This window comes from Coturnix japonica, chromosome 5 (genome assembly GCF_054131305.1).
Source record: "Coturnix japonica strain WE chromosome 5, WE-NBRP24, whole genome shotgun sequence".
Taxonomy (NCBI): Eukaryota; Metazoa; Chordata; class Aves; order Galliformes; family Phasianidae; genus Coturnix; species Coturnix japonica.
Window position 1 is genome coordinate 24,137,870 of NC_140667.1, and position 24,994 is coordinate 24,162,863.

The 24,994-nt window shown below is 45.8% G+C and overlaps 2 protein-coding genes across 3 annotated transcripts; one reads left to right on the top strand and one right to left on the bottom strand.

Moving 5' to 3' along the window:
- Positions 1-3,561: 3,561 nt before the first annotated feature.
- On the bottom strand, positions 3,562-9,344 carry RHOV (ras homolog family member V). Its single transcript, XM_015864566.3, has 3 exons — positions 8,915-9,344; positions 5,984-6,042; positions 3,562-5,745 (listed from the first exon to the last, which is right to left on the bottom strand). The coding sequence occupies exons 1-3, from the start codon at positions 9,108-9,110 to the stop codon at positions 5,305-5,307; spliced, it is 696 nt and encodes a 231-aa protein (XP_015720052.1). The 5' UTR covers positions 9,111-9,344; the 3' UTR covers positions 3,562-5,304.
- A 5,772-nt stretch (positions 9,345-15,116) lies between these two features.
- On the top strand, positions 15,117-24,741 carry VPS18 (VPS18 core subunit of CORVET and HOPS complexes). Of its 2 annotated transcripts, XM_015864539.3 has the most exons (6): positions 15,117-15,243; positions 17,388-17,468; positions 17,859-18,000; positions 18,194-18,285; positions 18,878-20,748; positions 21,428-24,741. In XM_015864539.3, the coding sequence occupies exons 3-6, from the start codon at positions 17,972-17,974 to the stop codon at positions 22,154-22,156; spliced, it is 2,721 nt and encodes a 906-aa protein (XP_015720025.2). In that variant the 5' UTR covers positions 15,117-15,243; positions 17,388-17,468; positions 17,859-17,971; the 3' UTR covers positions 22,157-24,741. The 2 variants fall into 2 exon arrangements, with proteins under 2 accessions (XP_015720025.2, XP_015720024.2); XM_015864538.3 differs by lacking the exon at positions 17,388-17,468.
- The last annotated feature ends 253 nt before the right edge of the window (positions 24,742-24,994 follow it).

A 24,994-nucleotide genomic window follows, 5' to 3' on the forward strand; every position in this document is an offset into this window, starting at 1 on the left:
TTCGGGTGTCTGTAGGGCCTTTTTCTCCACAGCCACCCAGGCTCTTGCTGGTGGTGGCCCTGGTGCTGTGCAAGGACTCTGCTGCTCTGCTCTCCTGGCAGGGATTGCACTGGGTTTCAAAGCCTCTCTCCGGTGTGTGGTTATTAAAGGCTTTTGTTTATCTTGTGAAATCTGCTCTGTGAATGCTGACACCGGCTGAAGTGCTGGGAGAGTTTCCCCGGCTCTTCCTCTCGCTGTCTCTCACGGGTCTATTCCCATGAAAACGATCTCAGGTGTGCGGTGCGTCATCATCCTACCCCGGGCGCTTTCTGCCTTACTGGCAGGGAAGATGAATGCGCACTTTCTGAAGCTCTGCCCATGCCCTGGTGCTCCTCCTGCCTCCCAGCCCGCTGCAGGGACCCGGGGCTCCCAGCAGGAGAACAGCCCATGCTCTGCAATACTGCCTCGAGCTCATGTGTGCTGCTCAAGCAGCATTTTCCCAGCCTCTTTCTCCCGTCTTACCCCGCAGGGACCCAACCTCTGCCAGAAGAGCCGAGTCCTCTCACGATGGGCCCTGCTGCAGCGTATGCCTCCAAATAGGAAAGTAACACAGGCTCCAGGGCTGTGGGTCTCAAAGTGGCTAAGCTCATGCAGTGACAGCACCATGGTGGTAGTCCTCAGCCCATGACAGCCTGTCTCTGATCACCGCTGAGAAGCAGATCTGCCATGCCAGCAGCCACATGACCTGCAGGACACACACATGAGGGGCATGCTGCAAGAAAGGGATTCAGCAGCCCCACTTGCCATATCCCTCTTCCTCTGCGGGGCTACATAGGTGCCTCCACAGCAGGCTGAGCTGTCCCAGCACAGCCTTGGCCTTGCAGGATGCCTCCTGCCACTTGCTGCAGGTGTGGTGGGCATACAGCCTCAGCCTGGCTCCTCCATGCAGCACTGCCGTCCATGCTGCAGGCCTGCAGGAGGTTGCAGCAGAACCTGGCTCGCATTCTGAGAAAACAAGGAAAGAAAGATTTACCCTAAGCCCTGGGAAGCCCATGTATTTTCATTGTATTTTAATTTAAAGCGATTGTCTGCCCCGCCCAAGATTATCTCATGGGAAAGAAAAGCCTGGCTCAGTGACTCGTGGTGAAACTTGTCCCCGAGCCAGATTTCCCACACCTGATGTTCCTCTGCAGCAGCAGAAACCGGTGTATTTCAGTTCACAACACTGCCCCAGGGGCAGCGCTGGGGGTGAGGGGACGGAGGGGGAGGATGGGACCCACATCTCCTCCTGCTCTCCCAGAACAAGTCAGGCAAGTTTGGGTGCTTAGTGGCTGGGTCCCAGAGCTGGAAAGGGCATGGTGTCACCCTGGGAATGGGCATCACGTGGTACGGCAGCCAAGGGAACCTGTCTCAGGGATACGTTGAAACATACCCTGCTCTCTTGTGCAATAGGTCTTTGCAAGTACAATGCTGTGTTTATATGGTGGGAACGAGGAGCCCAGGGCTGGACTCAGCAGATGCGTGAGTAAGCAGCTTCCAGGAGGCCCAGGTGCTGGCTGGGCCAGCCCTGAGATTCCTCCTCGGGGAGCAGATGCACGCAGAGAGCTGGGGCTTGAGCAGCATTTCCCAGCACAGGGGGGTCAGCTTTGGAGCTGTCTGATTAAAGATGAGTGGTTTCTTTGTGTATAAACACTCTATCACCTGGATGCACCAAAGCATGATTTAGTTTGGCTCTGAGAGAGACAACAATGCAAAGGAGAGCCAACATCTGTAAGCAGCGCAAGCGGGCCAAAATACAGTTGGAAAAAGTCAAACTGGCCCCCACTTCGAAACTGTAAATGATTGCTTCAAGTGTAATCCATTAAGCAACTTGATGAAAAAGCTAGTTAGCACCTGAGGTGCATTTAAAAAGGTGGTAAGGGAGTTAACACAGTCATACTCTCTCAGGAAAGGGGGAGGGTGCAGTGTTCTTGTGATTACATTTCAGTTGGGCTCCAGGCTCTGATTGCCCCCACAGCTGGGCTCATGTCAGCTCCTGGTCAGAAATCAGCCTGTTCTTTCATAGTAAGTAGGGTGTAACCTAGAGGGCTTCAAGCTCTCCCGAAGGAACCTTTGAGACTTGCCCTTCTGGCTCTGGGAAGGAGGCTGGGTTGAGTCAGATGAAACTTGGTATTATTTTGGGGATTAATTCCTTGTCAGGGTTTAGTGGAAGCTCAGGAAAGCATTGCCAGCTGGGATCTTGGCACAGCTGAGCCCATTTAAGATGTGCTACATACAGAGAAAGGAAAAAAAGGCCCCAGTCTTCTTCACATGCCTTCCATCACTAGCATCAGAGAGCTCTACTGGGGCTTCATATGGAGTTATGTGATGTAGTATTTGCCTGTGCTGGAGTTGTGGCATTGGCTATGCCAGTAGGAGCCCTATGATGGGCAGGAGCTTGTCAACCAGCATCTGAGTCAGAAACTGAAGTAAGAAGGGTACTTGAGCCTCTACTCTACATGTGCTATTGATAGCACTTAGTACTGGTCATTTTACAAATCAGGTTGAATAGAGGTCCCTTCTTGTCTCAGGTAAGCAATGGTTGTATGGAATCATGCTTGGCTAGCTTATTCCAGCTTGGTGGGGTGGTTTGTATTAGCAACCGTCTCCTAGGAACCATGCTGTGCTCTCAGCATCATCTGAAAATACAGGTTGGTCAAGCAGTACTGGGACACAGAAACAAGCCTGAACTGTACCAGACCTCTCTTTGTCCTAGCAAAGCCACCTGGGGCTCCATTTAATAAGAGCTTCACCACCACCCCTCCCAGGAGCTGGGCTGAGTTTGCGGGTTTCAGTGAGTTTTAGTGTGCTTATTGTGCACATGACAGGATATGGCTCAGTGGAATGACTCACTCCGTGAGAAGTTAATTCACACTTTCCTGCTGTTTCCATTCACAGGTCCTTCTGGGAGCTTGAATGCTGGGAAGCTGCAAAGCTGGCTCCACTTATCAGCAGTAATTCCCTGTTCCAGTTTCTGCATCTTTATGTTCTCGTTACCTGTGCTCCACCATGTTTCTTTCTTTTTCTTTTATCATTTGAGCCCCAGATGCAGACAGACAGGAGCCCTCCATGGTGCTGTGAACTTCTAGGATAGTTTTGGTGTTGTAGAGGCAAACTTTTCAGTACTTCCTTAAGCACTTGCTAGTGCTCAACTACCAGATTTTAAGTGAGTTCAGTGGCAAAATTACCCACCAGCCTAATGACAGAGCAACAAGCTGTTATTAGGGTTCCAAGTGCAAGTTCTATTTGGGCTTGTCTGAGGCCCTCCAGACCAGTCCCTGGCTGATGGCTGAAGGAGGGGAACTGAGAGCCTTGCAAACTTATTTGTTGTCCCTTCAGCAGCCTCCATCCTGAGCAGCTGCTTAAGGAGAGGAACATTAATTGAGACCACAGGAGGATCTTGAAGGCTTTCAGTGATGGGGAGGGAAGGGACTTTTACCCCTGTTGAGTCCCTAACTTTACAAGGGAGAAATGGAATTAGCTCTTCCACTATCTGTAATCCAAGCTTACTTTGCACTGACAAATTCATGAACACAAATTGCAGACATTTAAAAAATACGTTTATTTAAACAAATATTTGACACACAGAGGAAGAAAGCAGCTCTCAGTACAGTTTCTTTTCCAGAATGAAAGAATCCCTGTTTATACCAAGTTACTGCAGTACAATGTTTGCTTGCTCTCCCCAGCATGGGGCAAGGCTGCTGTTCTTTGTACCTGCGGATTAGCTCTGTACAAGGACAGTGCAGCAGATCACATCTGAATCCTTGCTTTCACAGGTTAAAGAAATGCATACAGACCCAACAGGCAAACTGAAGCACAGGTGCCTGTACAGGTAAGAGATGCATACAGGGATATATGGTTACTGAGAGCTTTGTTCAATAAGTGGTATCCTGTCTAGAGATGTGTAGGACACCTCACCTCTAGCTGCTGCCTTTGTGCTCCCTCAATTTCTTTGGATCCCTCGCTGGACCCAGACAGTGTTCTGGCAGGGAATGGGCAATGAAGCAAACATAGCAAATGTCTGTCTCTGACAGGAACTTCATGAGTTCCCTTTGCTTTTGTTTTCAGCAGATCAAGCTGTGATCCTTGAGAAAGGAAAGCACAACAGAAAGAAGACCTGAGACCTCCATTCCTGCTCAGCAACCTCAGGAAGGACAGCATGAGGTAAACGCTATTCTCCTGCCTAGGTTTGTAACAGAGAATTTTACTGGCCAAGAAGAACTTTCTCTCTTCAGATCCCTCCTTTTGATTCAGAATTCTAGTGTGGACAACATTACATTGAAACTGACATCACTAGTCCCTGGAGGATTCACCGGTTAAGCAGAATCACACCAATCATTTAACACTCTTCCTTCCTTCCTTATTCATTTTCCCTTCTTTCACCTTTTTCCCTTTTATTCCCTTCCTTTTCTACCTTCTCTCTTTTTCTTTTGTAACGTACGCTGGCTTTCCATTCACATTTCACCTCTTGGCAGCATTACAAACCTTTCACTGACACAGTTTGCTCTCTTCTAGGCAGATAGAGCCATGCATGGCTGCTCCTCACCTGTTCTTTCTCTCCAATCACCACACACACAAATGCCTTTCATAACAGGTCCCCAATTTCATGACTGCTTCTTCAAATGGGGCTACAGCACTGGCACTCAGTGGAGTCCAGAATTCTCTTCAGAGAACATTTTGCTCAAAGAATCAATGCAGCTCCCAGTGCATTTTCTCTTCAGCTTGCTAATGGCCTTTATTTAGGAAAAACCTTCTCAAGGGCACTCTGAATACAGGGCTTTAAAGAAAGAGTGCTGCTTTTTTTCCCAGCCAAGAGGGTCTCCCTATTTGGGCAAGCAGAATCAGAGGAGAAACCCAAGTCTTGCTTTACAGTCTCAGCAGCCTGTGTTTGAACACAACACAGTCACCCGTAGCTGCCCCTGCCCTCCTCACTTTCTGTCAGGACTACAGAAGAGTGTTTTGGACAGAAAAATGGCCATTTTTGTCAATGTAAGGAACCTGCCTGTTCTGCAGTACTAAGTTTTGGTGTATTAAAGGCTCCCATTAGCCTGGGACACTACAGGCATGTCCAGCAAGTATGTAGAGCTGCCTGGACCGTTCCACATCCCAGCACAACAGTTCATGTTCCCCAGGCATCGGATGCTGTAACCCAGCAAGAGCCAGGTTTCCAAGCCCAGCAGCTTATCATACCCTCCCCGCTGGGGCCACAGGAGCAGTCACTCCAAGAAGGTGTGGAGTAATACTGGCATCACATGTTTCTTTTATCTCCCCTTCCCAAGCGCAGCTTCAGACAAAGCAGAAGAACTTCTTCCAGCGGCACTTGGAGAGAGTTTTGATGCCTTTGGCTGTCATCTTCTTTTCTTGACGAGCTTTGTGCTCAACACCACTGACAATGGCCATGTCGAACACTTCTTTGAGGTTCTTCTGGGTCAGTGCTGAGCACTCCAGGTAGGCTTCCGCCCGGATTTTGTCTGCTAGACCTTCTGCCTGAGGCCGGGGCACGGGCTTCACGTGGTAGCGATCCAGGCTAATGAGGACATTGACATCATCCCGCAAGTCTGCCTGTGTACCCACTAGGAGCACTGGAGCCCGGGGGTTGTGAGTTCGTATCTCAGGGATCCATTTCTCTGTAATGTTTTGGAAGGAGCTCGGGTTTACCACACTGAAGCAGACAAGGAAGACATCAGTGTCTGGGTAACAAAGTGAGCGCAAACAGTCAAAATCCTCCTGTAGAGAATGGAGAGGAAAAAAGGTCTTCACTGGACCGAACTCTAAGAACATGATGCTGCAGTGACATTTTCACACGTTAACTAGGACATTCACCAGTCTGTGTCTGCCATACCAGAGAATGGCTGACAACCGGGCTAGCAAATCTCCTTCCTGCCCAGTACTGCCTTTCATAAAAACCTTCAAACAAACTCTGTCCCACAGGACTAGAGCTGACCATTCCTCTGACAGAGCTTACCTGGCCAGCAGTGTCCCACAGCTGGATCCGGACTGGAGCTCCATCCACCAGGACCTGCACTGTAGCAGAAAGAGAATAAGGATAAGACTACAGAAGTTTTCCAGCACACACATACAGGTTTTTTTTTGTTTTTTTTTCCCCTCTCCTTGGAGTACTTCATTTTATATCCTACTAAAAATGACCCCTAAAGTCACTTCAGCCTGTCCTTGCTGTTGAGCACCCTCACAGACTTCACTAAAACAGCTTAAGTTTGCACTGGAAACAATATGAGACCTGTTATACATGTCCTGATTTGGTTATCCCTCATGTGTTTTGGGCTGTTTTCCAGTATTTTCAAAGAATAATTCCGTATTACTGAGGAACTTTTTCATAGGAAGAACCCTTCAACAAACAGTTGCCCTGAAAACATTCTGTTGTCGTTCTGCTCTCCAAGAAAATGAGTAAGGATAAACACAAACAGAACTTCAGCAACTTGTTCCCAGCTTCCTGGCTCAGGGAAGATGCCCAAATCAGTCTTCACTAAATGAACTATTGGTGATTTTCCCCATCTATTAAAAAACATGTCTGCTTCCAGAAGTGCCCCAGATAAGAAAAAGCAAATACCTAAAACCAACTTAGAAATAAAGAAGCTATTAAGGAAGCAGTGACGAGTGAAATCCCCTCCAGAGGCTATCCACACGCTGAAAAACTGCTGAGTTACAAATGCGAGGTCTGCTCCCATTTCACTCCCTAATCACAGTAAGCCTTCATGTGGTATCAGCTGACTCATACTGAGGGCTGGCAGGACCTCTAATGGAAATCTGGAATGAAACTGTTAGATGTTTAAGTGCACAGACGCTGCAGAGTCTGCCTGGGAACTGAGGAAAAGGAGAGAAAGATGCCAGGGGAACTAGCAATCACTTTCAAGTCTTGACAGTGTGGATGAGGATGTGCTCTGCTGAATGGAGGCAGACATCCTGTGCTAAGGTGACAATAGCTGGCACTTCACACTAGCTAGCTAAACCTCTTCTCTGGGGCCCAGGAGGAGGTTTTATTGTCCTTTTTCTTTCTTTTTTTTTTTTTAAATTAGAAAAAGAAAGCAAAGATAAAAGACAGAAATAGGATAAACCTTTTTTTTTTTTTTAATTTCTAAGGTAATTAGCCAGGTGACATAAGTGACAGAAACAACTGACCTGGAGAGTCCAATAGAAACTCTCAGAGAAGAGCTCTGCACCCTGGGAGCAGAGTGGGGAGAAGGAGGGAGGCACAGACAAAGTGTGAACTGAAACCGGGTGGGAGACAGTGAGTGAAGGAAAAATGAAGGGGTGGGTGCGTACACCACAGTGCCACTCCTCGCAGCATAGCTGAAAGTCATAGCTTCCTTGTGACTGGGAATCGGTTGGATCGTTACCATATCTTTGCCCCAGAGGAGGAAGAGAAACCTGTTCTTGATCAAAGAACCTGCTAGATGCTGACTTGATCTTCAAGGCATTGGGCATTTGCCTTTCTAGTATCTGGTTTCTTCTGCCTCCCGAGTGTGCTGAGAGAATGAATTAGCATCTCTGAAGGGTTTTACAGCCTTCAGAAAAAAAAGGCACCATGTACATTACCTGCTGCGCCAGTGCTTGCACAAGGATTTTTTGTGCCTGCTGCAAGCTAAGCTACTCTAGCAACTCTGTGACAAGCCTCTACCTACCGCCCGCACCGGGTCCACACCCTGGGGATCACGGCACAACAGCAAAGGGGCCTGAAGAACAGGATAGCCTGGTGGGGAAAGGTCAGTGGGTATGTACTGCACTCAGCACAGCTGTGCCTGGCAGTGCATCCAGCAGCAGGCAGCACCCAGATTGTGGAACTGGGTCTTGGTCTTGGTGCTATACCCCCTGATAATGCAACACTTTCTCCTATCTCATTACCTTCTTTGGCTCATATTGGCTTTACTCTCCACTGGACAGAATTTGAGTTAGGATGTAATCCATACGACCCACCTCTACTGGAAGTTTTGGGTGCAAGTATTCCCCAAAGATGGGGAAATTAGGCTGAAATTTCTGGTTTGGGTCCTGAACTGTGCTTTGTGAATCCAGGGACGGACTTTTGTAAAGTTTATCCAACTTAACAGTGGGAATTGAAATTCCTCTATTCTCCCACTTTGCTCTTCTCCCCATAAGATGAAACCAGACTTTGAAGACAAATTTTTAACGATGTCTCCTGACCCTGGCAATTCCTCCCTTAGCCCAAACCGAACATATGAGCTTGAAGAGAGCAGAGAGAGCAGAAACCTTCTCACGGAGGTTCTCATGGAGGACCTGAGGGGCTCCTTGCAACTGTTCCCAAGGGGCTGCAGGACCCCGAACAGCAACAGAGTTGTTACTCAGAGAGGGTCAAATGGGCAATTGCCAGTGCAAGAGTGAGCAACTCAGAGGACAGTCAGACAGAGAAAATGATCCCTGTGAGAGCCCATGAGACTATGACACACCGAAAGTCTAGTTCCTGGTCTGACCTGAGCCCATCTCTAATCTACCTATCTGTACCATCACCTAGTGCTGTGTTTCTACACATCTGATGACAATCAACAATCTTTTTAACAGCTTTTTATTTTTCTGGGCTTTATAAGAGAAGCTGGAGCCCAGGCCCAGAAAAAAAGGAGGGGTGGAGATCAAGCACAAAGATGGCATTTACAAAAGTGGGAAACTAATGAGAGCTCATCAGCCAACAGAGAAGTCTTTTTAGACAGACTAATAAAGCCGTTCAATTTTTTTTTTTTTTTGCAACCTCTGCTCCAGGCTCACTTCAATGACCATGAGGGGAAAGGCGAGGTTTTGCTGAATATCAGTTGAAGACAGCAAGCCTGCGGTTCAATGCTGTGATATCCCTGAAGCTAACAAACCAAATAGGCACGAAAGCTCCTTATCCATACAGCCACCCCTCAAAGACGTGTAGGTGGGCACATACCTGAGAAGGTGTCGAGGGCGGTGGGCTGGTACTCGTCGGGGTACCCGTTGGTGGTGTAGCTGACGACCAGGCTGGTCTTGCCCACGGCCCCATCGCCCACCAGCACGCACTTGATGCCCAGCTCGGGGCCGCTGCCCCGGGGCGGGCTGTGTCTGCGCAGGGCCGGCGCGTAGTCCAGCAGCTCCTGGGGGGGCATGGCTGCAGCGGGGGCTCAGAGGGGGTTGCGGCACGGCGGGACCGCTGCCATGCCCGGCCGGGTGCGCTGCTACCGAACGTGGCCACCCTTCGCGACCCGCCTCAACCCGATCCTCATGACTACACCTGCCGCCCGCAGCCCAAAACCGGCCTCCATTTCCATAGGCCCGCCCCGGACCGCCCCGATCCGCCTCTCCGGGCCGGGCCGGCCGCCCCTCTCCGCTGCTAGCGCTCCCGGGGCAGGTGGGGATGGAGTTGCGATGCTGCTGGTCAGCACGGAGAGGGGTAGAGGAAGGGAATGGCAGAAATACGTCGCCACGTTTCGAACTGAAGTGGCCGCACCATCAGAGCAACCGCTGCATCGCCGTGTTACTCCACCATCCAGCAAAAAGCACTGCGGGGAAAACATCGGTGCTTGCACTGCTTGTATTGCAACATCGGCTCTGAAAGTGGTGCTGTCTCCTCGTGGAGGAGCAAAACTCAGGTTGGCAATAGATGCCACCATGTCGTTATACGATGTCCACCACACGCAGGAAGGGAAAGCTGCATGCACCAGGCAAGGAGCCATAGATGAACAGCTCACCAGCTGGCATCTCTGCACTGTGCACCACACTGAGCAGCTACCCAGGTATTTCATGGCTTAATGCTAGGCTTGAGAAGGGATTCTTAAGGTAGGCACAGTCTAAAATGCTTTTTCTCATAGTTGGAAGAGGAGCTCAGGAGCTCCTTCAGTTGCAGAGACCTGGTGCCACCCTCCAAACGTGCACCATTTGCAGATAATCCACAACTCCCTGGAACAGCACTGAGTAGGAGGCTCTCTCTGCAGTTTCCTTCAGTAGTTTCCTCCATCTCCCTCTTATGAATTTTTACCAGCACAGCCTTGAATGTCTATATGTACAACAACAAGGGCAGTATTGCAAGTGAGGCTGCTGCTAAAATGTGTACCCAAGTCATGCTGAAGCAAGCAGCTGCTTATTCCAGTAACCTGACTGCAGGAGAGCCTCTCCCAGTGCCAAGCTCTCTGGTGTCAGTTCAGTGGACAACAGCAGAACGTCCCCAGCAGCGTCAGGAAGCACAGGGCCAGGCTGTATTCCCTGCATAACACGCAGATGGGGCTGGCAGAAGGACACCCAGCTCTGCAGCCAGGACAAGCAGCACAGTACACAAAGGTCACGCAGCACATGTGCCAAGCACGGGTGACATTATGTGAACCCTGACATTTCCATTCAATCGGAATAAACAAATGTAAATGAGGGATTATGCACCAAGTTATTCACTGCTAGCAAGTGCCAGCAGTAGCAGAGGGGTGCGATGAAAAGATGTCAGCAGCTTCAGATTCTTATTGGGTTTTCACTTGGAAATAGATATATGCTGTGAGGACGCACATATTGCCCTGCTCCAGAGACTGAATCCTTTTTTCTCTTGCTTCCTTCCTGGAAGATCTCGCTTCTGTGACTGTGTTTTTTCTCCTTTGCTGTTTCTGACAGCCATTGGTTGACGTGCACTTAACCTGTGGATGAGCTTAAGTGATTTTTAATCTATATTTAAACTAAGTGATTAAGTAAGCAAACAGGGCAGCTCCCACGGGTTCCTTTCTCAGGACTTGCCTTGCTCCTGACGTCTAAGAGAAGACACAAGGGTTAGTTTCACAGAGAAGTAAGGAATCACACATGTTGATTCTGCAAGATTTGGGTACAATTTTGGTTTTGCAGTGAAAGTCTGTCCCATCCCTGGAGCAGCTGGAGGGCCAGCAGTAGAGATGGGCTGTGCACACAAAGCAGTTCACCAGCAGTTTTTGCCTGAGTGCAACATGAGCAGTTTCCAAGCCTACATTTGGCCTCTCTCCCAGGATTTATAATTAGTACCAATTATGACGGCATTCCTCATGATGGGAATACCCTTCTATGGGAACGAGGTGTAGAAAATGATTTTTTTCTAGGCAGACCAAGTTCAGATTTCAGATACTGTTGGTATTCAGCCTCTGTTCAGCTGCACTGCACTAGCACTTGTAGCTTCTGCTTAACTCAAACAGAAAAGCAGTGGGAGCTCCATTGGAGCACACAGCGACTTACAGTAGAAATTCAACATATATAGGCAGAGTGTCGTTGTCACCTGTGAACAAAGTTTATACAGCTGCACAAAGTTGTATTATTAAATAAGGAAAGCAAAATGCCACAGAGCTATTTGCAGGAAGGTACTTCTCTGCACATTGGTGCTCAGTCGGAGAATCACAGAGTCACTGAGTTTGGAAAAGACCTCTAGAATCACCAAGTCCAACTGTCAACCTATCCCCACTAATCACATCCCTCAGTGCCATGTCTACATGTTTCTGGGACACCTCCAGGGATGGTGGCACCACCACCTCACTGGGCCGTCCATTCCAATGCTTCACCACTCTTTCTGACAAGTTCTTCCTAATATCCAACCTGAACTTCCTCTGAAACAACTTAAGACCATTACCCCCTATCTTATCAAATTACAGCCACCTCGCTCACTCAAGCTGTGGCAGGAGAGGTCTGACTATGGGCTGAGCTAAAAAAACTGAGACAGTTTGGATGAAAAGGGGAATAGAAAACAAAGGCTCATCTCTCATGGTGGGGGCAAACCTATAAAGCAGCACAAAATATTCCATGTAATTTCCCCTCTGAAGTGCAGGGTTGCCATCCTGGGAATTTTGTGCTCTTGACTTCCACTGGGAAGCAGTGAGCCTTAGATGTCATGGTATTCTGTCTCCCTTATTCATCTCATTTGTAACTTAGCAATTACACATGGGCACAGAATGGCACAGACAGGGAGCCACTGTCAGAGCCTTCTGCACACCCTGCTCAGATTGCCTCAGAAATAGCACTGCATGTCATGGGAGATGGCAGACCTCTGTTTAAAAAACAGCAGGGTTTCCTCCTTACTGAGAGAGAGAAATGTGTCTTTGTCATTTTTGGCATGGCCACTGGGTGCTGAGCAAACCCACTGCTTTACCTGCATTTGTACAAATTGTATCAACGCACTCCCTTTGCAAACGATGCACTTGGATCGTATTTCTGAATCCTTTCACAGTACCGTGTGTGGGGGGGAAGCATGAAACAATAAGGAAGGAGTTGTGATGAAAACAGGGAAATGGTGCCGGCATGCAGCAGGGCAGGGTGGGTGCGGATCTGGATTAGGAGAGGGGCTAGAGGGCAGTGCAGGTGCCAGAGCAAACAGGATCACGGGATGCCATGGGAAATGCTGAAGAAGTCAAACATAGCTGCTGCCAGCAAGGCCATTTCATAATCCTGAGCAGGGAGACAGCTAATGCTGAGTCACAGGGCATTTTGTCATGCACCTGAGTTACATCCTCCCTGGGAAAAATCAAGTGTAATTACCACTTAAAAGCCGTGACAGACAAAAAAGGTAGAGAAGAGCCTGCTCTGTTTTTTCCTAGCATGCACCTTGTCTAGTCACTGCAACCTGCAGGAAGTGATGTCAAATGCGTTTTCCATATCATTTTCTTACAGCCTTATAGAGGCATAAATAGCCACAAAGCACAAGCCAGGAGCACACTGGGCTTATGTTATTCACAGAAAAATTACCACATCTGAAGTAAAAGGAAGAAAGGTCATAATATTTGCTTTCCCATATAGATTTCTTGACTGATAGGAACTCCTTAGTTTCTGAGTCCACAGCAATAAAAATAGCTCACAGTTTTACAGCAGTCAGTACATCAGTTCCTGGTGTACATCAGAGATGTGTGATTTTGAAATGACTTTTAATGATAAAAAAGATAAGTGGAGAAACAACATGAGAACGCAGCTCCCCCTGCCCTGGACTCTGAACATCTTCCTTCCTCTTTGAAATGAAAAGCAATGCCATGGGGGATGCGGAAGGATGTTCTGGCTCATCTGTTCACTACCATGTTAGCTAAATGCAAGGGCACACATCTGCACCAACAGCATTATATTAGATTTTAAGATTACTGAATAATAAATTAAAACAAAATGGCAGTGCCACTAGGTTCAAAAGTATTAAGTGTTCCAAGGAAAGATTAAGCACCTGTATCTGTACTCAGCCCTTTCCCAAAGACAAATTATCTTCTATGTGACTTGCACAGAAAGGAGTCCCTGCCTCTGCGATGTTCTATAAATAACAGAATTATGTTGCCACCTGGTGGAGAAAGCACATCTTTTATTATGTCAACGTAAGTGTGGGAAAGTGGGAGAGGTTCGAGACATCAAAAACCCTTCCTTGAAATCTGAAAAGAAACAGAAAACTTCTGGCTAAGGATAAATTGGGAGACAAATGCTCAAAGCTTAATTTAATTATGCCCATCAGTTAGACTCCTTCAGTGAAAACACTTAACTAGAAGATGTGAGGGAATTAGCATGTCTGTACTCTTTCTTCCTTGTATTTGTAAGCTCATTTTAGCACTTAATGGGTTACACCTGAGGAGTTTCCATGAGGGCACTTGGTGTGCTTGCTAAGGACACCATGCTCTGCATTGCGTGTGTAACATCAACGTATTCTGATAGTTCACTTGTGGGAAAATTCCTTGAATTGTTGGAGGAGCTGCGATAAGTTGGTCTGTGTTTGTTCCTTTGGCATGAGACAGTTCCATCCAGCCCTTGCTGATGCAGAAAGTTGGCTTCTGACAATGGGCTTGGAGAGCATGGGAAGGTGGTTAATAGTAGGTGGCAAGCTCCTTTCATGCTTTGATCTTTCCCAGTGTAAATTACAATTCTTTTATGGCTTCCCTCATAGGTTCCAGCTCAGATTCTCCTAAGCAAACATGATAACCATGGGAAGACAACAGTGAAACCTTATTTCTCCTATAGTAATAGAATGCAAGTGGTCAGAGATGCTGCCTGTGCTTCTGAGGAAGTGTCACCATTCAAAGATCTCCTGACTGGGGGACATAGGCATCTGCAGCATTTTCCCCAAAGCAGGTACAGGGGTGGCTGAGAGCTTGGCTGTATATTACATCTTTGTTGGTATTTTATGGATGTTGTTGCTTTGGGAAAAGAACGTGTGTTTGCCTACAGCTTTTATGAATAGGATTTATTTTTTATGTTGACAACAGTTATGGAGTTGTCATATACTGAGATTAAGTGATGACCAGTACCATATCTTCAGTGAAAATCAGTAGAGAAGTCCAGGGTTTAATTAACATCATAACTGTGTTGCTAGGTAATCTCTGGGTCAATTCAAGTCATTTAGATCTCAGATGCATTTGTTATGCCCTTCCCTCTTCCCAAAGCCACATCTTCCTGCCCTCTCTTCTGCACCAGCAGATCATGGTCATCTGGTATGGGACACTGAATGGATCATTCTGCAAGCAGACATGCATTGGTGCACATAGCACGGGCTGGGTAGGGCAGCCAGAAATGGCAGAGGAAGTCTTATGGGTGCATGGATTTACGCAAGATCAATTTCCCAGGAATCTGGACCTTCTTACATAGTACATGTGTCCATGCCATTATCTAATATTAGTCCTGAAAAGCAGTTGAAGAGGTTAGATGTTATACAGCATCTAAATGTTGACGGCTGTGTCCATAGCTTGAAGAAAATGTTCACCATTTAAGCAGGATCTACTATGAATGTGAGCACAGCCATAGAAATAAGACCAGGATCTGGTTTTACAATTGAAATGCATCGTCAGAATTACTCACTGAAATCTCTCCCACAAGCCCCCCTTATCAAGGCCATATGACTACAACACATGAAACGTAATCATTGTGGTTCTCTACACATCCCTAGTGAATCAAAGAGCTGATAAATCCTTTGCCTGCAACCCTTGTTTCCTACTCTTTTCAGAATATCAACTCTGTGAACGCAGTGCTAGGGCACATGTTTGTGAATTCAATGATTACAATCGATACTGCAGAAGGATGGAGCAGTCTTATACACCCATGCACAATAACCGAGATACAGCCGCCATCTTGAGGCAGCCATTCCTGCCCCCGTAGGGGTGGGGCCTATTACCTCGGAGCATGCGCAGTGCGGCACCTCGCGGTCACGTGACGCGGAAGCGGCCGGCGTGGGGTCGGGGTGTCGGGAGCAGCTGGGCGTCATGGCGTCCATTCTGGACGAGTACGAGGACTCCCTGTATCGTTCCGCCTCCGTGCAGCACAGCCGTGCCACTGTGGGCATCCCGCACTCCGGTAAGAGCTGGCAGCACCCTTACCCTCCTTCCAGGGTGATAGGCAGGCTCCAGCCCCTACTCAGGGCCGGGGGCTCAGAGGCCTGCTCCTACCTTGTGCTGTACGGGGTGCTATGGCAGGGAGAGGGAAGGCAGGGTGGCAGGGAGCAGGGAGCAGGACTGTGGTAGCTGTCAGAGGTCGTTTTGCTTCCATTTTGGGTTGTAAGGTTTCATACATGTTGAGCATTGTTAAATTGCCACACTCTTTATCCTATTGAGAATAAATGCATGGATAGAATTACTCTGAGTCTACATGCTTAAATAGGTACATGCATTAAGTTATTTTGCTCTTTGATATTGCATAAAGAATGGGTGTCCTCAAAAGGTGTTAAGCAAAACAGTGCTGGGACAAGCTGCCAACAGCGAACACATTTCCAAGGACTCAGCTTTTCTTCTTGACTGCTGCAACACTCTCTTCAGTCACGGCTGGCTTACAGTTGAGAAATCCGCCTGCTTGCTGACAAATGATTTTGGCAAAGGAAGTTTTGGGAACTGCTAAATTGCAAAGGTGCAGTCCAGTAAGGGTTTTAGTCATTCTTAAATCAGACTACTGTGCTGATCTGGGACAAAACATGGACTGGTAGATACTGTGGTCAAGCTGAAGTTTATGTTAATTGAATTTGGAAGAAGTGTATGTAAGTAGTTCTCAAAGCAGTCCTTAAGGTTAGGTTATAGAAATCTTGGAAGAACCTAACATTTATTCCCTTGTTTCAGTTGCTTGTTCCCAGTGTTGGGAACAGGTACTGTTTCTCAGAGTTATACATTTTGTTGCAGACCTGAAGTACAGCTGCAATGTAAGTTTCAGCTACTCCACTTCCAGCGTGGAAAGAGCTACTTTGATCTGACAGATGTGACTGATGTTGGTGAACTTAAGTGTTTGAATAGATTCAAGACTCTTAGGAAAAATGCAGGTTTGTCAGGATGGGAAATACCACAGTAGAATTTCACCTGAACACCAAAGGGGTGTTGGGGTCAGGGTGGAGGAAGGGGACGGTCTGAATAGAATGTGTGTTACACAACAGATATTTCCTCCATATAGAGAACCGTAAGCTGGAGAAGTACATCCTTGTCCTGTTATGGGCACTAGTTAAAATTATTATGTTGGTGATGATGATGCTGTGGCTGTTATCCCTTTTATGGATATAGCTTTCCACTGCTGCGCTGACCTTTTCAACAGCAAAAAGGCTGAAAATGGAGGTTTTCAGGATAATCTGGGTGAGGCTATAAGTACTGAGTAAGCTTTAGAGAAGTGCTCATTGTCCTAGTCTAGAGTTTATTGGGCCTGTGAGCTTCAGAATGAAAGAAGTCTGTTTTCCCTGGCAGTTCTCAAACTCTACTTGAGTTCCTCAAACTCAGGTTTATTTTCTCTGCTTGCATCTTGCTGGGTAGTTAATGTGGCCATGAATGGCTTTAACTTGGCATAGCTCTTTTTTTCCCTTTCCCCCCCCCCTTTTCTTTTAATCTTCCTGTTCAAACTAACTGCTGCGTGGATCTGCTTGCTTTAGAAATCCTTCACTTGTTCATGGAGCAAAGCAGATGAGTTAACCTCAATATATCAAGTCTGTCTGGCTTTCTAGCTTGAGGTAGTGTGGTCAGACAGATCCTGTGCTGTTTTCTTTGTCGGAGGGTTATGTAAGACTTTGTGCGTATGGGAAATGCAGTCGGTGGGAAAACTTGTCTCAAGGGACAGATATAGATGCAACTTTGTGATAAGATCTGTTTGTGAACATACAGATGTTCCAGGATTCTCTGATGATTATCATCACTTGGCTTCATTTTTATATGAACGCCTTCATACTTCACTGCCATATCTGAGATCCTTGGTAGTATTTCACTTCATTGTAGGAGGCTCATAAAGAGCGTTTGCACAGACTGTATCATTCTATTTCTAAAGGAGGACAAGTCCCATGTTTTTGGGTTCAGAGGTCTGTTAGTCTTCAATGAAAATTAAATCTGTTGTACTACTTCTCTGTACCCCCTTGTTGTTACAGTTCATCTGTCTTTAAACATTGTTACCTGCTATTCCTGTGGCTAAGCTTTTAGGTTAACTTGTGCTGGTTGTATTCCTAATTTCAATTCATTGATTTGGAAGTTTTGCTTCATTAGGCTGAAATTGCCGTGTGTATCCTGCAAAGTGGCCACGTCTGAGCAAACTTCAACCCTGAGCTCTAAACTTAACTTCATCAGGTATTTCTTAGAATTTAGATATGGTCCTCAGATCCTTTGGAAAATCAGGTTAACTTGTCTGTTTTGTAGGATTTGGTTTGAAAAAGTAAACAGTCTGAATATGTTTTGACTCAGCAAGGAGTTAATGTCAGGGCTGGAATTCTTTGTGATGAGCTTGCAGTTCTGTGACAAGACAGTGGAGTGTATTTCTACTTTCCAGTTACATGTCTGTGTGGGAGCTGCTCTCAGTGTTGATGTTCCACGAAGCAAACTCCCTTTACAGTAGAACCCAGAGCAGGCAGTGGTCACACTGTCTTTCTAGACTGGAGTCTGATGTGAGCTGTTATGGGGTTTTTTTGGTTTTGTTTTTTTGGTCTTAAGTACTCATATGTTTGTTTGTTTTTTCTCCAGGATATGTGAATGCACGACTGGAGAAGGAAACACCAATATTTAACAAGCAAAGGATTGACTTTTCTCCTCCAGAGAAAATTAACAGCTTAGTGGTCTCCTCTAACCAGCTCTGTATGAGCCTTGGCAAAGACACCCTTCTCAGGTAATGCTGTTGGTGGCCTGAAGTTATTGCTTGTTTTTATCTTCTTTTTTTTTTCTTTTTTCTTTTTGAAGTTGCTAGAGAACTGTTGATTAGAAAAATGGTAAGCCATGAACCTGCATATATTGAAAACAAGAAGACATTAAGCTCATGTGAACTTTGAGTGGCATCATGTATTCATGTTTTGTCTTTGCAGGATTGATCTTGGGAAGCCAGATGAACCTAATCAAGTGGAGCTGGGATGCAAAGATGAAGCCAGAGTCTACAAGATGTTTTTAGATCACACAGGTGAGGCAGGGGGCTGCACATACATCTGTAAGATGATGGCTGGCAATTGAATTAAAGAAAGCAATTAAAATTAAATTAAAGAAGGCAATTGAATGCGCATACCCCGTATGGGTTCTGTGAATATGGCAGATGGGTGGTTCTCATGTTGTTCCTTGTGGTTGCTTTGTGCTATGTGTGTACACATAAGAATTTTTTTTAAATGAACTGTAAAACATCTGCAGCTCATCGTAGCCTTGAATGATTGAAAGAACTAACAAAGCACAAACTTGGAAGATGATTCTCATCAGTATCGGTAGCTGCCAGGGATAGGAGAGAACTCTGGGAAATGTTCGTCCTTAGAACAGTTACTAAACTGAAAGAATACCTTTCCACTGAAATATCTGAGATTAGCAATATTAGTTCACAACGTATGTACTACTGTTCTGATCCATTATGGAAATCCCCCACATTTTCACAAATGGGGGGAAAATTCCTGGATTAAGTATGTTGATGCTAGTGCTTATCTAATGTAACGCTGAGAAGCCTCAGGAATTTGGCTTGCTTAGGCACAGTGTAAATTTGTTCTCTCCTTTTGTACCTCTCCCTTTGGCAGGTTCTCATCTCCTGATAGCTCTGAACACCAGTGAATGCCTTTACCTGAACAGGAGTGTTCAGAAAGTACGAGCGCTGTCCCGCTGGAAAGGTCACTTGATTGAAAGCGTGGGCTGGAACAAATTTCTTGGTACAGAGACCAACACTGGGCCTATCCTGGTGGGAACGGCCCAAGGGCAAATCTATGAAGCTGAAATATCTGTCAGTGAGGGAGGCCTCTTCAGCACTAATCCTGACCAGTACTTCCGACAGGTCTACACTCTGGAGGAGGAATCGGGATCTGCGCCTGTCTGCTGCTTGGAGATTGAACGAGGGATAGAAGGGAAATTTTTTATTATAGCAACCACTCGAAAGAGACTTTTCCAGTTTGTCGGCAAAGTGCCTGAAGGTACAGAGCAGCAAGGCTTCGGCTCCATATTTGCTATGCACGCTGACCACTTGCCCAGCTTCAGGGAGTTTCCAGCCAGCTTTGGATTCAGTGAGATAGCCTTTTATACTCCAAAACTGCGCTCCAACCCACGCTCCTTTGCTTGGATGATGGGAAATGGTGTCTTATATGGTACATTGGATTATAGCCGTCCTGATTCAATTTTGAGTGATGAACGGGTCTGGGTTTATCCTTCTGATATTGACGTAACTGTGAACAAGCCAATATCTATTGTGCTCACCCAGTTCCACTTTCTGTTGCTGCTGCCTGATAGGGTGATGGCTGTGTGCACGCTGAATGAGCAGGTTGTTTTTCAAGATGTGTTTTTGGAGAAGTTTGGCACATTGACGCGCATGATCAAAGATCCCATGGTCCAGCAGATCTGGATCCACACTGAGAAAGTCGTGTTCCGCTATCACGTCCAGCGGGAATCGAGAGATGTGTGGAAGATGTATATGAATATGAACAAATTTGATTTAGCCAAAGAATATTGTAAAGACCGTCCAGAGTGCCTAGATATTGTGCTGGCAAAAGAAGCAGAGCACTGCTTCCAAAACAAGAGGTATCTAGACAGTGCCAAGTGTTATGCACTGACCCAGAACTATTTTGAGGAAATTGCCCTTAAGTTCATTGAAGCCAAGCAAGAAGAGGCCCTGATGGAGTTTCTAATTAAGAAGTTAAATAACCTAAAGCATTCTGAAAAGACACAGACCACTCTGCTGACCACGTGGCTAACAGAGCTGTACTTGAACTGGCTAGGTATATTGGAAGGAGATCCCTCACAGCGGAATCTCTATTTGGATACCCGGGAGAAGTTTCGCACCTTCCTGAGCAGCCCTAAGAACAAAGACTGTCTGTTTAATAACCGGGCATCTATTTATGAGCTCTTGGCAAGCCATGGGGACACAGAGCACATGGTCTATTTTGCAGTCATCATGCAGGACTATGAGCGAGTAGTAGCTCACCACTGCCAGCACGATGAGTACGATGAAGCTCTAAACGTACTGTCCAGGCACAGGGATGAGAAGCTGTTCTACAAGTTTTCTCCAGTCCTCATCCAGCATATTCCCAAGAAGGTAGTTGATGCTTGGATTTCTATGGGCTCCAGACTGGATGCAAGGAACCTTATTCCAGCCCTTGTTAACTATAGCCAGAGTGCTAGCACTCAGCAGATCAATGAAGCCATTAGGTACATGGAGTTCTGTGTGTATCAGCTGGAGGAAACCCAGCAAGCTATTCACAACTACCTGCTGTCTCTCTATGCTTTGTGTCGGCCGGATTCATTGCTATCATACCTGGAACAAGCAGGAACCAACCCAAACAGGATTCACTATGACCTGAAGTACGCGCTGCGCCTGTGTGCAGAGCATGGGCACCATCATGCGTGCGTCCATATATACAAAGTGATGGAATTATATGAGGAAGCTGTGGATCTTGCATTACAGGTATGTGTGTCTGTGCATGCATGCCGTGAGATATGGAAACTTAGCTACTTCAAGTGATCTTGAACAACCAAGCACTGAGAAGTGAACACACACCAATATTGGAGCTGTGCAGATAAGTATAGGAGGAAAGACTTTTAACTTACTTCTGAGCTTTTACAATTGTTTTAAGTAGACAACTGACTTTAACAACTTGCAGTTGAGAGTGGGGCATGAGAGATAAAACAAGAATATGGTCTGTCTTAACCATAGTCTCTAACACAAAATAATAATGCGTGCTTAGCTCCTCTTCGGGATTATATTAACTTCCTATCCCTAGCGGTAGTAATTATCAGAGGAATGCCTTTGTTAGCTTGAGTTCACTCCACAGACACTGCTGTATCTTCATTGAAATGTGTGAAATGTGTGGCCAGCAAAGACAGCGTAACATGCGTCTGCCTTTATTGTAGTTCTGGACTTTGTTCTCTGCTGGGTAGCACACAAATCTTCCATCTGGAGGAATACTGGTTGAGTGGAGAGAAGGTGTCTGACATGTAAATAAGTAGCAGGCCAGTAGTGCAGCCCTGGGCAATGAAATAGCACTAGGGGGTTTTTTGTAAATACCTCCTATAATGGAGGCATTGAATGGTAGATAAACAAAGAAGAAATCTTAACTGAATTTCCTTCTCTTTTCACCTTCTAGGTGGATGTTGATCTTGCCAAGTCCTGTGCAGATCTCCCTGAAGATGATGAGGAGCTCCGGAAGAAACTGTGGTTGAAGATCGCTCGCCATGTTGTTCAGGAAGAGAAGGATGTCAAGAAGGCAATGGCCTGCCTCTCCAGCTGTGCCCTGCTGAAGATTGAAGACGTCCTGCCATTCTTTCCAGACTTTGTCACTATTGACCATTTCAAGGAGGCTATCTGTAACTCTCTGGAGGACTACAACAAGCACATCGAGGAGCTGAAAAGGGAGATGGAGGAAGCCACACAGAGTGCCAAGAGAATCCGAGAGGACATCCAGGAAATGAGAAATAAATATGGCTCTGTTGAGCCTCAGGAAAAATGTGCTGCTTGTGACTTTCCTCTTCTAAACCGCCCATTTTACCTTTTCCTTTGTGGTCACATGTTTCATTATGACTGTCTTCTCCAAGCAGTTTTTCCAAACCTTCCTGCCTATAAGCAGGCAAAGCTGGAAGATCTTCAGAAGAAGCTGGCAGCTACCAGTCAGCCTTCCAAGGGCCACCATCGTACCAAGGATGCAGATACTGCTAGTCTGGGGAAGGGGCAGCAGAGCCGGGAACAGATCAAAGCTGACATTGATGATATTGTGGCAGCTGAGTGCGTGTACTGTGGTGAGCTGATGATCCGGTCCATTGACAAGCCTTTTATTGATCCCCAGAAGTATGAAGAGGAGATGCAAAGCTGGCTGTAGTTCTCCAAATCTGCAACTGTCATTATACCAGAGAGGTTTTGTTCAAAACTTGTAAAGCTCCTGTGGTGAAAGTAAAATCTCCGAAAATGGGAACACAGTGGCTTCTGTGGAACTCTTACAGAAAGAGTAATGGGGTCTTGTTATCAGGATTATAGTGAACTGACTGTGAAAAATGTGGAGATATAGCTATTGTTGTCTAAGAACTCAAGAAGTAATTAGAGCTGATCTACTGGATTTCTGTTTTAGCAGATGTTTGTTGTTTGCAGTTTTGAGGTTCTCAGTGTGAAACTAATGGAGTGCCTTGTTGCCCAGAAGGCATTGGTGACAGCCTGTGGTTTCTCTTCCCTGTTGCGTGGTATCTGTTTTGATAAAGATGAGCTTAAATTGAAGGCAGTGAGGAACACTGAACAGTGTAGTCTTCATTCATCACTTCCAATGCTAGAATTGCCTTTCAATTCCTTTTTTGCTGAGTCTGTGGCCATATATGCTGAGAAAACACGAAAGGAGAAGTGCTCTTGCATATAGATTTGTAAACATTGTGCTACATGAATACATGTTTCTACACAATGTAGCATCTGTATAATTTTCAAGCAGATGTCTCAGCGTACAGTTAAGTCATTTGACTAAAATTCTCTTTCCCACAAGCTTTATGGACAAGTTTGTACATTTGAATTTTCTCTGGGGGCTTTTTTTTCTGATAATACTTAAGTCTGTTTACACCTTTGTCCCACTTCCACTCTGACTTCCTTTATATAGTGGATCTTGTTTTCACCTCCACCCCAACCAGTGTTCCAGACAAGTAGGAACACTGCCCTGTTGTATTGCTGTGCTCTGCTCTTCAGGCTGCCCTCAAGTGCTGGAATAGAGATGTAGTCATAGATTTCCTCAAGGGCAGAATACAGAAAACTCTTAACTGGTGAAAATGTTGCTTTCCTTTTTTAAAGCCAGTACTGGGTAGCCGGCAGTCTTCTGCCTTCTTGGCAGTATTTGATGCTTTCTGAGAATGGCTGCAAGTCAGTGTTTGTGTCTATTGCTCTAATTTGGAACATTCTTCCCAGAATTGTCCACTATGTTGTGGGTGAGGGAACAAGGGAAAAAAAAATCTCCAGCGCTTTGCCTGGGTTCCTTGTTTTACTGCTGAGGAACCTCAAGTTTTAATGACATTCAGCTGGTTGCAGCTGAATTGCAAAACTAGCAGAACTGATCTAAGTCAAAAGTGATGATTCTTGTAGTTAAGTCAAGCAATAATATTGTCTTCTGAATAGCTCTTCTGTTCTTTCACAAGCCTGTGCTTGTCTCAAGCACTTGCCTCAATCTGCAAGTCCCTTATACTGTTCATAGGCTTGCAGAACTAGGTCTTTTGCTTCATTGCAAGGGAATATAGATTGGTTTTCTTGAGGAGCTGACCTAAGAATTTTGATGACCATTCATAGCTTCAGAAGACCATCTGTGTGTTTGTTGGGAGCTTCACCGTGTAATGAGTGAATTATGTCTGTGCAAAGTAAGTACTAAAAGCAGAGCTGAAGTGGGAAGACATGAGGTAGCTATTTTTTACATGAGTAGTAGCTTATTCTGGTGGAGAGAGTAATTTAAAGTTACTTGTTTTCTTTGGGACATTGTTAATATTTGTTCTGTCTCTTTACTTTTTGGCATTACAGCATGCTTTCCTGGTGTGTTAAAAGTATTAGCCTTACAGTCCTTCCCTGTCAGTGCAGCAGAACAATGTTAGGTAAATGTTTCTGTTTTTCTCTGATGAAGAAAAATACTTTTTCCTTACAGACCATTCCAGGGGGATCTGGTCTGTAGAATTAAAACTCACAAGTCTCTGCCTTAGATGGGTTAGTAGGGAAAGTACCACAAAAACCCACTGATTTCAGTCTTAGCTACTTGTACATCTCAGTTAACAATACTAAAACTACATTATTTTTTATGGCCAGTATGCTGTATTTTGTGAGGGTTCCAGGTTTGTGCAATAGATACGTATACCACAAATGTAATTCTTCCTCACCACTGCTAACTACAAATCTTCTAAGTTGCTTGCTGTTGAGGTTGTGGAAATCGTCACCATCTGAAAAGACTCCAGCAGTGGTTAAATGACAAGTGTCAGTAGTCCAGCAATTCATATAGAGATACCTTCTGAGCTTTCCTTGCATTGTCACCTGCTTCAAGAGTTTTGCTAAGTTCTCACTTGTGCTTTGTGGCAACTTTGCAATACCACTCCCTGAAAATGAGGTGTTTATTTGGGAGGGGCAGATGGAAGCAAACTGTTTACTGTTCTCCAATAAATCCAGTCTGCAAGATCTTTTCCTCTGTGCTTTCAGAACGGCGTTTTTATCTTTTCTCCCTGTAATTTCAGCACAGTTATGTTTTTTGAAGTCCTTTGTATTTATTTATTTTTGTTCAACTGTGAATGAACTGTATACTGGCTGTTACAAATGACATGATCTTGAGCCTTATTCTTGTCTGTGTAAATAATCTGTGCCATTTAATTTAATGCATGTAGAGAAGAGCATAACCAAAAGAGTGGATGGGAGCCCAAGCCCTGTTTAACACAAATAAACATCTGTAGATAGATTCATGCTGAAGAACTTCAGGCCTTACCTGCATAGCTAAAGCGAACATGACCATTATCTCGCCTCAACATCAAGCAAGTGACTGGGGAAATGCTGCAAGTCATAGGAGACAGCAGTGAATGTGTATTATGGGAGAACTTGTGGAGAACTTCAGATTCACTTGCTGTTTGCCTATCAAGTGAGAAACACATCTGGGAGCTGTGTGGGTTGTCTCATTACTAAAAATGAATGGGCTGGAAATGCAGTAAGGCAGGTTCTTAGCAAG

Bases quoted from the DNA above. Each gene is read 5' to 3' on its own strand.
- RHOV (XM_015864566.3), bottom strand. From the start codon at position 9,110: ATGCCCCCCCAGGAGCTGCTGGACTACGCGCCGGCCCTGCGCAGACAC. The intron at 6,043-8,914 runs GTATGTGCCCAC...TTTCTGCTACAG, and splicing joins CGCCCTCGACACCTTCTCAG to TGCAGGTCCTGGTGGATGGA. The intron at 5,746-5,983 runs GTAAGCTCTGTC...CATTCTCTACAG, and splicing joins TGTGGGACACTGCTGGCCAG to GAGGATTTTGACTGTTTGCG.
- VPS18 (XM_015864538.3), top strand. From the start codon at position 15,153: ATGGCGTCCATTCTGGACGAGTACGAGGACTCCCTGTATCGTTCCGCC. The intron at 15,244-17,858 runs GTAAGAGCTGGC...TTTTTTCTCCAG, and splicing joins TGTGGGCATCCCGCACTCCG to GATATGTGAATGCACGACTG. The intron at 18,001-18,193 runs GTAATGCTGTTG...TTGTCTTTGCAG, and splicing joins GGCAAAGACACCCTTCTCAG to GATTGATCTTGGGAAGCCAG.